The following is a 12,707-nucleotide window of genomic DNA, read 5'->3' on the forward strand; positions in this document are numbered from 1 at the left end:
CTTTTTTTTATTACATTGTTCAGCCTTAGTTATTACCACTTATGTCTGGCAGCATTGGCTGTGGTCACACAAAAATAAATGTTAATGTTACATGAATGAGGCACTGGCAAGAGGGATAACATTAATCTCCTGATGGAGATTGTGGCTGCAGATGCCCCAAGGTCACCGAGTACACTACACACCTGCTTTACAGGTGTGTGTCTTATCAAGAATGTTCAATGTCTCTGCTGGTGAATGTGGCATATTGACACACTTTTCATCCACAATCTTTGAAAATAAGGTTGAGATTTCACATTCCTCTGCCTTCTCTTTTCTAGAGAACATGACCCAAGTTGTCTTCAATGGGGAGTTGTCTCCCAACCTAACCATCCATTTTCATTTCAAAGTAACTTACTGTAACCTTCAAAAAATTGTTTACAATTTTGGAACATTTAAATACAGGTTAATGTGAAATATGTTAAAAGAAATGATTAGCACAGCCTACCTGTATTTGATTGTTTCACTTTCTTATTTTCAAATTTAAAGATGTTTATTCAGACTTAGAAATGTTTTGTTTGTTTTTAATTTCACTCCCAGATGTATCACAAAAAATGGAGACGCCAAAAAGCACAATTACGTGTATTGTTGGAATCTAGTGACTCAGAAGAGAATCCAGGTCCCTCAAATGAGAATCCAGGCCCTTCTTTTGCCGATAGCCCGATAGACATACAGACACAGGAGAAATCTGATACAGGAGAAGATGAGTATCGAGATGATCACCTCCTGACAAACAGTGATAGTGAAAGTGATGTAGAAATTGGAACTTTGTCCGAGGAGTGATTTGGCTAAATGGGCTGTAAAAAATAAGGCACATCGGTAGATGAGCTGCTCTTGGTGCTATGCAAATATGGTCACCGCCTGCCAAAAGATGCTAGAACCCTGTTAGGAACTCCCCCTGAAATAGAAGTCAGGGATCTATGTGGTGCCCAGTTCCTCTACTTTGGTGGGGAGACAGGACTTCTGAAAATGTGTTCACAATTTCCCAATTTTTTTTTCAACAGAAAGTGAAGCCGGCAAATACAGAACAAGAGTTTGAAGCTCTAGAGATTCGCCTGGAGGACAAGAATGAGGGAGCAGAACTGGTAAGATTTAACCCTCAGGTGTTCTTGGGGTCATAATTGACTTGAATTCACCCATGTTCAGGAACAGTCTTCAGTAAAGTGTGCTAAACATAGTCTCAAACTGGTGTTATAATCGAGTGGTACTTCCTCATAAATGAACTTCAGCCACTCTTCTCTGATTCTCTCATCCTTCCGGAGTAAGTGGAAACTTCCATCTGTTTTTGAGCACCCTTGGACAACACTGCTACCCTTTTTAGTAGCCATCCTCAGTATAGTCAGACCTGCTAGCGCGACATGCTACTCCAACTCAGCCTGTGTGTCAGCTGAGGGGAGGGGGGAAGGCTGTTCGCTTGAAGGTATGCTCTGATTGGAGAGTATGAATGACGTAGAAAGGTAGCCTGCGTAGAAAGTTGAACTGTTCTCTGATTCAACCGTTTTTGAGCAAAGGAACAAAGCTGACCGCCCATGAGCAGAGCCTTTGATACCCGCTCTTGAGATTCACACGACCTCATCAGTGCACAACAGATCATATTATACACCCAAAACCACAGAAAAATGCAATTTGTTGTCATGATCTCTTTAATCTTGGTGGCCACTACAAACTCCTTGTTCTACATGGGGTAGAGGTTTGGACTCTACTTATCAACTTTTGGTTATATTTTTAATTGATTTCTTGTTATTGCTTTTCAGAGTAAACATCTAAAGAGGTTGGGAGGCGTTGATGCTGCAGATCTTGTCAAGAAGTCAATGGCTGCGTAAGTATCTTTGTTCCCTTTTTTGCATTACAGTATTGTGGTCCTGGTAATATGAACAACAAAAACTATGTGATCCAGTAGTTTTGATAAGTTGAAAAAAATGTATGGAAATGGAGTTAACTTGACAAAATGTTCCCACACACACACCCTTACTTGCTCTTTGCTACATTTTCATAATGAACTAAACTGCATTATAACATTTTAAGATAAATCTGCTTTACCATGGCAGAACTATGACAAATAAAATGATGGCCAAAATGAGTCTCAGAGGAAGAAGTGGGAAGGTTGCCTTCGTGAAGACTCAATTGTACAAGATAGTATGTGGTGAGTTTTCTTTAACTTAGTAGTTTAGAATGTAAATTGTATGATGTAGTTTTGTTTTCTATCTTGTGAAAAATTCTCAGTCTTCTCTGTGAGAGCACAGACAATACTGAGCCTCATTTTGACTTGTTTCAAGGACATTACATCAAAGTTGGATCAGCCTGTAGTGTTTTTCCACTTTAATTTTGTGTGTGACTCCAAATCCAGGCCTCCATTGGTTAATAAATTGGATTTCCATTGATGATTTGTGTGTGATTTTGTTGTCAGCATATTCAACTTTGTACAGAACAAAGTATTCAATGAGAATATTTCATTCATTCAGATCTAGGATGTGTTATTTGAGTGTTCCCTTTAGTTTTTTGAGCAGCATATATTGGTATACAGGTGTTGGACAATGACACTGAAACAGCTGTCATTTTAGTGTGGAAGGTTTCATGGCTAAATTGGACCAGCCTGGTAGCCAGTCTTCATTGATTGCACATTGCACCAGTAAGAGCAGAGTGTGAAGGTTCAATTAGCAGGGTAAGAGCACAGTTTTGCTCAAAATATTGAAATGCACACAACATTATGGGTGACATACCAGAGTTCAAAAGAGGACAAATTGTTGGTGCACGTCTTGCTGGTGCATCTGTGATCAAGACAGCAAGTCTTTGTGATGTATCAAGAGCCACGGTATCCATGGTAATGTCAGCATACCACCAAGAAGGGCGAACCACATCCAACAAGATTAACTGTGGACGCAAGAGGAAGCTGTCTGAAAGGGATGTTCGGGGGCTAACCCGGATTGTATCCAAAAAACATAAAACCACGGCTGCCCAAATCACGGCAGAATTAAATGTGCACCTCAACTCTCCTGTTTCCACCAGAACTGTCCGTCGGGAGCTCCACAGGGTCAATATACACGGCCAGGCTGCTATAGCCAAACCCTTGGTCACTCATGCCATTGCCAAACATCAGTTTCAATGGAGCAAGGAGCGCAAATCTTGGGCTGTGGACAATGTGAAACATGTATTGTTCTCTGATGAGTCCACCTTTACTGTTTTCCCCACATCCAGGAGAGTTACGGTGTGGAGAAGCCCCAAAGAAGCGTACCACCCAGACTGTTGCATGTCCAAAGTGAAGCATGGGGGTGGATCAGTGATGGTTTGGGGGACCATATCATGGCATTCCCTTGGCCCAATACTTGTGCTAGATGGGCGCGTCACTGCCAAGGACTACCGAACCATTCTTGAGGACCATGTGCATCCAATGGTTCAAACATTGTATCCTGAAGGCGGTGACGTGTATCAGGATGACAATGCACCAATACACACAGCAAGACTGGTGAAAGATTGGTTTGATGAACATGAAAGTGAAGTTGAACATCTCCCATGGCCTGCACAGTCACCAGATCTAAATATTATTGAGCCACTTTGGGGTGTTTTGGAGGAGCGAGTCAGGAAACGTTTTCCTCCACCAGTATCACGTAGTGACCTGGCCACAATCCTGCAAGAAGAATGGATTAAAATCCTTCTGACCACTGTGCAGGACTTGTATGTCATTCCCAAGATGAATTGACGCTGTATTGGCCGCAAAAGGAGGCCCTACACCATACTAATAAATTATTGTGGTCTAAAACCAGGTGTTTCAGTTTCATTGTCCAACCCCTGTAGGTGTGAATGAATTGTTTTAGATGTCAAGCAGCTCTCACCTCCCATGTAGCACAGAGGTCTGTCTCGTGGTAAATGTACTTCCCGTTCTCATCTTGTGGGTAAAACGTATCTCCTGGCTTCAAAAGTTAACAGAAACTTCACCAACCATTAAAATCTTGTCAAAATGATTTTTTATAGAGCCAACAGACCCCGGTATATATATATATATATATATATATATATATATATATATATATATATATATATATATATATATATATATATATTTAGAATCAGCACAGAAGATATGAAAGAGAAGAGGGGGGCTTCAGTGTAACTTTTCGGGTAATAAACGAGGCAGGTCGACGGCCCTGGAGTGAAAAGCTGGACTTCTCCAGAATGGAGTCCGTCTCTGGCTGTGCGCGTAGATCGCAAATAGGTGTTTCTTGTCTTCTCCCTTTAAGTCATTGTCAGGTTAGGTGGAGCGGGAGATGATTTGTTATTTCCCCCTCCCCCCTTTTTTCCAGTCTTGTTCGTTTTGTACCTGACTTTTTCAGGCAAAATATGTTGTCGTCTATCGTTGGATATTTCATATCGATTATGCATCATTTCCATCCCACCAGAGCGATGTTTGGTACTCGCTTTTACAACCAATAATTTACAGATATTTCCCACATTCTATTTATTGTGCTCTCTTAGAAATTGTGGCTTTCTTACCCAAATAATGACCTTAGCAGGAGGTTGTCTATTTATCTATTTTGTTCTTTAATCTGTCATATTACATCAGAATGAGCTGGCCCAAACTGGAATCAGAAGTAAAAAACTTTGAGTCTGAAACAAAGTTTTTAAATTATACTGTACATCTTAAAAGAAACTGTGGATTTGTGCAATTTGGGCATTTTGTAAGATAATTTATCGCAATAGATGGAAAAATGTAACCACAATGAGAGATAAACAGATACACTATGGTTTTAGTACAAGGGTCTGGAATGCACTTCTGTCAGTGTGGTGAACTTATCAGAATACCTTGACGAACTGTTACAAATATACAGTTTATGTTTGTGTCTGAAACAAAAGACACAAAAACTGATACTGTTTACATTTGTCTATGGATACTTCATGAACACTCCTGAGGTGGAAATAATGAAATGTGCAACAAAAAAAGTCTTTCCAAGTTCAGTTTAGTCAACAAGACAATGAGCCAGCTATGAATAAATGTCTTGATATTTGGGATGTCAGTAGTCGTCATGAAATGGATACTCTGGATGATCAGCCCACCTGTTGAGTCAGTAAATAGAAATATGAATATTGTGTTTGAAAGAGAGGCAAAGTAGAAGTTCTGTGATATACTAACATGAGGAGCTCCACAAAGCGAATATTCTTGTTCAGCCCCTCGATTGCCTTCATCTCGTCCTCCGACAGAGAGAAGTCGAAAATCTGTAGTTTTGACAAATCAGCGAGAACTTATTTCTTGTATCTTACTTTCAACATGTTCAGATTCTTTAATAAATGGACATAATGCAAACATACATCAAAGTTCTCCTTAATGCGGTCAGCATTGAAGCTCTTCGGGATGACCACCACTCCTCTCTGCACGTTGAACCTCAGGCACACCTGGGCTGTGGTCTTTTTGTACTTTTTGGCAACTGAGGCCAGAAGCTCATCTTCTAACAATGGGGGACATTTTAGGTTTACCCTGTTTAAAAAAAAAAGGTGATGTCAGCAAAATGTTTCAGTCTGTTTTAAGTGAACCTTGTTTCCAGCTGTTGTTCATCCCAGCATCCTGTGGGTGTTTGGGGAATAAAAATCCCAGCTGGGATAGAGCAACACAAAGTAATGTGAGCTGAAAAGTGTGGCATGCATTTATATTCAACCTCTTTTACTCTGACACCCCTTGATAACCTTTATTAACATGAAAATTATTAGACATGCACTCCACAAATGAATTTTAAAGCCATGTCCAGGACACAGCCAATGTGGAAAAAGGTGTTGAGAGCAAAATGGAACTCTAAGGCTTACATACAAAACGCTATGTGTGGAAAAACAATAAACACCATCCTCATTGTGGAGCATGGTGGTGGCAGCATCATGCCGTGGCGATCATTTTTTTTTTTTTTTTAACCCTAACAGGGAAAAATTCAGAGTTGAAGGTAGAAAAGAGCAAATTTGGAAGAAAAGCAGTTGGGTGGCCGCAAAAGACGGCCTCTAGATGACGACCCTAAACATACAGCCGGAGCTACAATGAAATGGTTTAGAAATAAACATATTCCAAAAGCTTTGGAATTTGTAATGGAAATTATTTTATTAAGTGTTCCAAAGTGTGTGACCTTTGGGTGACCTCACTCCAGTGAACATCTGTGTTAGGGAGTAAGCTGTAAAAGCCATTATCAGAAGTTTAATGGTTAAAACCCACAGTTAGGATGATGTGTTGGGAAGGACAGATGGGTTCCCAGATAACTTTGTCACCTCTGAACTCGAGAAGGGTCTGGGGTCGTAAAACACAGACTCTTTGAAGTTGAGATAACACTGTCATGTTCTGGTATAAATACTGTGTGTAAATGTTGATCGGGGCTCTGGTTAACTGACTTGCTCGGTGACAGAGTCATTCAAACGCTGAATGCCTTTGAATAAAACTTATAAAGACAAAGTCCGGATTTTCTCTTGTTATGAGTCAACTTCTACCCACTTTAATAAGAAAATTCCACAACAAGTTTTAACTCAATCAAAAAGTGGTTTCAAAAGTTTTTGTGTCTTGGGTGCCGTCTGGTCTGCACATACAATCTCAATTAATCATACTTATGTGTGTTGTGGTAAAAACAGTAAAAGGGGATATAAATATTTCTGCAAGGCACTGTAGAATTTAAATGTTTTGATTTCTGTTCGTTTTGCTTCTTGGGTTGCTCTGTTTTAATTACCCAATCATTACTGAGCTAACAGGTACAATTATACTGGTGAAAAACTCAGCCAGGTCTAATACCCTCAATCCCTACATTGTTTGGGGATTAAAATTTGTTTAATGTAAAAACAAATATTTAAAATTCATTCAAATCTTTGGATATTTTTTTTTAAGTGCAAGACTGAGTGAGGATTCAGATAAATGGACGTGTACATTTTGATGTGTATTAATATATTATAATGGTAATATATTTTTTGGATGAGTTTTTTTTTTTTTCTTTGCCTCATTTACTATTACAGATAAAGAAATGTCCTTACCACGTTGCATCCCTAGATGTCCCTAGAGGGCTATAACCAACGATGACAATGTCCTTCTCCCGGCAGTATTCAAGCAACTTTGGCTGCGTGAAATACGGGTGGCATTCAACCTGTGTTCAAAAGAGTAAAAGTACATTTTCTTCAGGTCTAGACTTAGTGGGCTCCACTACTTACCAACCCTGGTATTAATAGACACTCAAGGCAGCCATAAGAGACATTCACTGTGTCAAAATGTAGTGAGATCCTTCAATGTATCCATGCAGAAATTAATTAAACCCTTACAATCAAATAAATGATATATAAATCAATAAATATTCACGTTCTAGAGCTGTGAATTCTGGGAGATCCATAGGGAGTCATGCTATTACTTTTAATTTTTCTTCTGCAGAGTTAAAATGACTAATGATCATACCACATGGATAAGATGTCATGAAAAAAAGAATGAAGGATGATTTTTTTTTTAATCATGTCAAACATATATCCATGATTGTGGAAGGAATTATGATTTTTACATTTATGATTGATAAATAGAAATGGAAGAATATACATATCTATAATAATTTTTTTATGATAAAAATGCAGCTGGGTTTTGTTAAACAACTATATGTGTAAGAATAGTGCTGATAATCACTTATTATGTATGAACAAGAAAGGATGAAATTGAGGTAATGATTTTAAACGGTAACTGAAGTAAATGCTGTAAATAAAAGTTGGAGCAGCACCGATGTAAGAATTAAAGCTACTGTTTAAGAGGATAAGAAATGTTGAGTGAGACAGGAATTTGAGCAGATGTTGAGGAATTGGACAAGTGGTAGCCATGGTTTACAGTACAAGGCTGATAACTGAAGCGAGGGCGCAGGTCAGAGGAGAGGTCAGCAGACGTCTCAGGAATAAGATGATGATGGCTCATATCTGATGTGAAGCACATGACTCACGAATCCCAAAGAAAAGATCAGCTTACACTACCGGTCAAAGGTTTTGGACACACTTTCTCACATAATGGGTCTCTTTATTTTCATCACTATTTACATTGTAGCTTCTTACCAAAGACATCAAAATTGTAAATAAACACACATGGGATTATACAGTAAACAAAAATGTGAACTAAGTCTCAATACCATTTGCTTGGATGACTGCTTTGCTCTCTTAACATTTTCTCCATGAGCTTCATGAGGTGGTCACCTGAAATGGTTTTCCAAAGAGTCTTGAAAGAACTTCCCAGAGGTTCATTGAGAGACGGCTAAAGGTTAATATTTCAGTCATCACACCAAAGGGCGGCTACTTTAAGGAATCTAAAATAAAATAAAACATCCTTGAGACTCATGCCGAGTCACTAAAACTAACCTAATCCAGTTATCAAGTACAAGTTGTAAAATTTGTGAAGTGAGCCATCAACAGTTGTGATTGTTGTGATTGGCAGGCTACAGGGCTAGCTAGGTTTTTAAAGCTTAACTAATGTTAATGTTTCCATTTATTACAGGTTTATAAATTGTTCATTAGTCTTTCACCAGGTGAAATGTTTTTGCAATTTGTTCCCGATCTGGCAACGGACTGGTATATGTGTTTTATTTTTGTCATTTCATTCTGTCCATTCTTTAAAAACTCTCACAGTTTGTTGTATTGGAACAGTGCAAGTGTTACAATGAAGTACCTGGTTTGACACTGGTTTATGCTTCAGCCCAGGTTTGTTAAGGATCAGCTCCAGCTGGCGCTTGTTGAAGTTGGATACTCCGAGAGACTTCACCAGCCCAGCATCCTTGCAAGCTTCCAAAGCCTGACCAAGATGTATAAAGAACATGAAACAATTTCCTAGACACAAAGATCATAAAACTCGATTGCAAACTCTACCTTGAATCCTAACCTCTACCTGATACCTTTATCTTGCAACCTATTTATCTATTAACCTTTCTTTACAGTCTTGAACTTGGACCATAAGTGTGAATGAATTGTTTTAGATGTCAAGCAGCTCTCACCTCCCATGTAGCACAGAGGTCTGTCTCGTGGTAAATGTACTTCCCGTTCTCATCACGTGGGTAAAACGTATCTCCTGGCTTCAAAAGTTAACAGAAACTTCACCAACCATTAAAATCTTGTCAAAATGATTTTTTATAGAACCAACAGACCCTACACATGTCATAAGACGCACTCCTACCTTGAAAGCGGTGGGCAGTTCTATAATATAGAGGTCCACATAATCCAGCTGTAACGTCTGCAGGGTTTTCTCCAAAGCAGGTCGAACTAACTCAGGGGGGTGGAATGTGTTCCACAACTGTGGAATCAGTGCAAACCAGAAAAACAGGTATTAACTGTTGCAAAACTGTGGCAGTAGGTAATCTCTGTGGCCATGAACTTTGTTCTGAGGGGAAAAGGTTCAACAGTCGATTTCCAAACAAGCAAACCTTTCCACAGTAGAAGATATCCTCTCTTGTTACTGTCCCATCTGCAATTTTTTCTCGGATTGCTTGTCCAACCTCGTGTTCATTGTAATAGACCAAGGCTCCATCAATGTGTCTGTATCCTACCTCAATGGCCAGTTTGACAACTTCGCAAGAAGTTCCTTTGGGAGTCTGTCAATAAATATTTTTTATGAGTACACTATATCCAATAAAATATCAGCTACAGATTTTAAATAGTGTTATAATATATATAGATCAATTAACTGTCCAATTACATAACAGTCTTACCTGGCGAGGATTCCCATAGGTTCCCAGTCCAATCAAAGGTATGCTGTTTCCATCACTCAAAGGAATTGAGTGTTTTTTTGCTGTCAGTTCCATGGTGTTTAAGGAGTTTGCTGCACAGTGTCTTGAGCTAAAGTCTTAAGCAGTAGTGTGTCAATCTGAGCAACTGCAGTGTAGTGTTTCTGCTCTTTGATCAGACAAAAACTCCTCCCAGACAGAGAGAACAGCCTCCAGGCACATACACATGATAAAGCTTGCAGTATCTGACACATTTCTAAGCAAATGTACCTATGAGATCAAACGCCATGTTTTATTTGCATGCCACAATCAAGCTGCAGAAAGGTGTTGGAGACTGTTGACTGTAGAGCTGATTAATTAAATGCGCAGTTTGTCCTTAACGGTGCACCGTAACGGCTGTGCCGCCTGGGTAATGTATAGTTTGTTGCGATGGGAATTGTGGCTATTTTTTGGGATTCAAATCAAATGGCTCAGCTCAAAAATAAGTTAGCCCTGTTGTCTGCTTTCGTTTTGCGCCATTTTTAGGTTTATCTTCATACCATGTTTGATATTTAATTAGTAGTTGTGCATAAATTCATATGAAGAATAACAATACTGTCTTTGAATACAATCATTTTATTTGTGAATGTAATGGCAATACATAACTTTTCTATGTAGATTCTCCCATGAATGGCAAACATTTCCAAAAAGAACCATTTATTGTAGGAATTGACCAATGACAAGGGAATTATTCATGGCTAATATTAAAGATTAAAATCTGTGTTGCAACATATTATGTACAACCCCTGGCAAAAATCATGGAATTACCAGTTGAGGATGTTCCTTCAGTTGTTGAATTTTAAAGAAACAAAACAGATCACAGACATGACAAAAAACTAAAGGAAATTCAAATGGCAACTTTCTGGCTGTAAAAAATACTAAAAGAAATCACGAAAAATAATTGTGGTAGCCAGTAACAGTTACATTTTTAGAACAAGCACAGGGAATAAATTTTGAAATCACTCAATTTTGAGGAAAAAAATATGGAATCATAAAAAACAAACAAACAAAATAACACTCCAACACATCACTAGTATTTGTTGCACCACCTCTGGCCTTTATAACTGCTTGCAGTCTCTGAGGCATTGACTTAATGAGTGACAAAGAGTACTCTTCACCAATCTGACTCCAGCTTTCTCTGATTGCTGTTGCCAGATCAGCTTTGCAGGTTGGAGCCTCGTCATCGACCATTTTCAACATCCACCACAGATTTTCAATGGGATTGAGATCCGGACTGTTTGCAGGCCATGACATTGACCTTATGTGTCTTTCTTCAAGGAATGTTTTCACAGTTTTTGCTCTATGGCAAGATGCATTATCATCTTGAAAAATGATGTCATCATCCCCAAACCTACTTTCGATGGATGGGATAAGAAAAGTGTCCAAAATGTCAATGTAAACCTGTGCATTTATTGAAGAGGTAATGACAGCCATCTCCCCAGTGCTTTTACCTGACATGCAGCCCCATATCATCAATGACTGTGGAAATTTGCATGTTTTCTTCAGACAGTCGTCTGCATAAATCTCTTTGGAACAGCACCAAACAAAGGTTCCAGCATCATCACCTTGCCCAATGCAGATTCAAGATTCATCACTGAATATGACAATCATCCAGTCATCCACAGTCCACGATTGCCTTTCCTTAGCCCATTGTAACCTTGATTTTTCTGTTTAGGTGTTATTGATGGCTTTCTTTTAGCTTTTCTGTATGTAAATCCCATTTCCTTTAGGCGGTTTCTTATAGTTTGGTCACAGACGTTGACTCCAGTTTCCTCCCATTTGTTCCTCATTTGTTTTGTTGTACATTTTCTGTTTTCAAGGCATATTGCTTTAAGTTTTCTGTCTTGACGCTTTGGTGCCTTCCTTGGTCTACCAGTATGCTTGCCTTTAACCACCTTCCCATGTTGTTTGTACTTGGTCCAGGTTTTAGACACAGCTGAGTGTGAACAACCAACATCTTGTGCAACACTGCGTGATGATTTACCCTCTTTAAGGAGTTTGATAATCCTCTCCTTTTTTTCAAGTGACATCTCTGGTGTTGGAGCCATGATTCATGTCAGTCCTCTTGTTGCAGCAGCTCTCCAAGGTGTGATCACTCCTTTTTACCTGGACACTAACGAGCAGATTTAATCTGATGCAGGTGTTATTGTTTGTAATGGCAATTTGCAGGGTGATTCCATATTTTTTTCCTCCAAATTGAGTGATTTCATAATTTATTCCTTGTGCTTGTTCTAAAAATTTAACCGTCACTGGCTACCACAATTATTTTTTCGGGATTTATTTTAGTATTTTTTAAAGCCAGAAAGTTGCCCTTTGAAATGCCTTCAGTTTTTTGTCATGTTTGTCATCTGTTTTTTTTCTACAAAATTCAACAACTGAAGGAACATACTCAGAGACTGGTGATTCCATGATTTTTGCCAGGGGTTGTATTTTACAATGTGAGCCCAGGAGAGATTCATCCCCACAGCAGGATGCTGCCACCACCATGTTTTATTGTAGGGGTGCTGTGTTCAGGATGACGTGCAGTGTTCTTTTTCCTGCCACATGTGTTTTGAAAGTAAGCAAATGTTAGAAGTTCAGGTCCTTTATGGTCAGGTTTTAATTGCATAACATAAAGTGCATCTTCCTTTCAATCATAACACAGACATAATATGTTAGTAAAAACATGTAACTGCAGGGAGTTGATGAATAACTTAAAAGTTGTAGTTAAAAAAGCAAAAATATTGCAAAACAGCGGGTTATCCACTCACACTTTGTAAGCACATATGTATAAACCTAAGGAGAATCTAAGTTTCAAACCTCTGATCCGGTCCCCCATCATTAACAGAGTTCAACTTACCTCTTTGTAGAAACTCTGTAAGCCATTTCTGGGTGATCTCTATTTTTTGGGTCTCGGTTTCTCCGAACAGCAAAGGCTCTCGGATAAACACTGGCTCTCAACGTTCACCC

At 38.9% G+C, this 12,707-nt stretch overlaps 1 protein-coding gene and 1 long non-coding RNA gene across 12 annotated transcripts in view; one reads left to right on the top strand and one right to left on the bottom strand.

The window, feature by feature from the left end:
- The window catches only part of LOC124883192, a 30,821-nt gene extending 28,444 nt beyond the window's left edge, over positions 1 to 2,377 (top strand). For 9 of the 11 annotated variants that reach the window (XR_007042104.1, XR_007042101.1, XR_007042105.1 and 6 more), the window contains one exon: positions 1,041 to 2,377. This is a non-coding gene — a long non-coding RNA (uncharacterized LOC124883192). The remainder of the gene's footprint in view (positions 1 to 1,040) is intronic. The other 2 variants (XR_007042103.1, XR_007042106.1) reach the window with 2 other exon arrangements.
- Positions 2,378 to 4,971: 2,594 nt separating this feature from the next.
- LOC124883191 (aldo-keto reductase family 1 member D1-like) lies at positions 4,972 to 9,859 on the bottom strand. The gene is made up of 9 exons (XM_047390176.1): positions 9,705 to 9,859; positions 9,420 to 9,587; positions 9,173 to 9,289; positions 8,994 to 9,071; positions 8,672 to 8,794; positions 7,021 to 7,130; positions 5,338 to 5,503; positions 5,162 to 5,244; positions 4,972 to 5,085 (listed from the first exon to the last, which is right to left on the bottom strand). The coding sequence occupies exons 1-9, from the start codon at positions 9,795 to 9,797 to the stop codon at positions 5,043 to 5,045; spliced, it is 981 nt and encodes a 326-aa protein (XP_047246132.1). The 5' UTR covers positions 9,798 to 9,859; the 3' UTR covers positions 4,972 to 5,042.
- Between the last annotated feature and the right edge of the window lie 2,848 nt (positions 9,860 to 12,707).

The sequence above is a fragment of the Girardinichthys multiradiatus genome, chromosome 17 (assembly GCF_021462225.1).
Source record: "Girardinichthys multiradiatus isolate DD_20200921_A chromosome 17, DD_fGirMul_XY1, whole genome shotgun sequence".
Lineage (NCBI taxonomy): Eukaryota > Metazoa > Chordata > Actinopteri > Cyprinodontiformes > Goodeidae > Girardinichthys > Girardinichthys multiradiatus.

What these genes read in the sequence shown, in the direction of transcription:
- LOC124883191 (XM_047390176.1), bottom strand. Translation starts at nt 9,797, where the DNA reads ATGGAACTGACAGCAAAAAAACACTCAATTCCTTTGAGTGATGGAAAC. An exon ending in CCTATGGGAATCCTCGCCAG is followed by an intron (nt 9,588 to 9,704) that starts GTAAGACTGTTA and finishes ATTTATTGACAG; the next exon opens with ACTCCCAAAGGAACTTCTTG. An exon ending in ATAAACCAGTGTCAAACCAG is followed by an intron (nt 7,131 to 8,671) that starts GTACTTCATTGT and finishes TTTTGAACACAG; the next exon opens with GTTGAATGCCACCCGTATTT.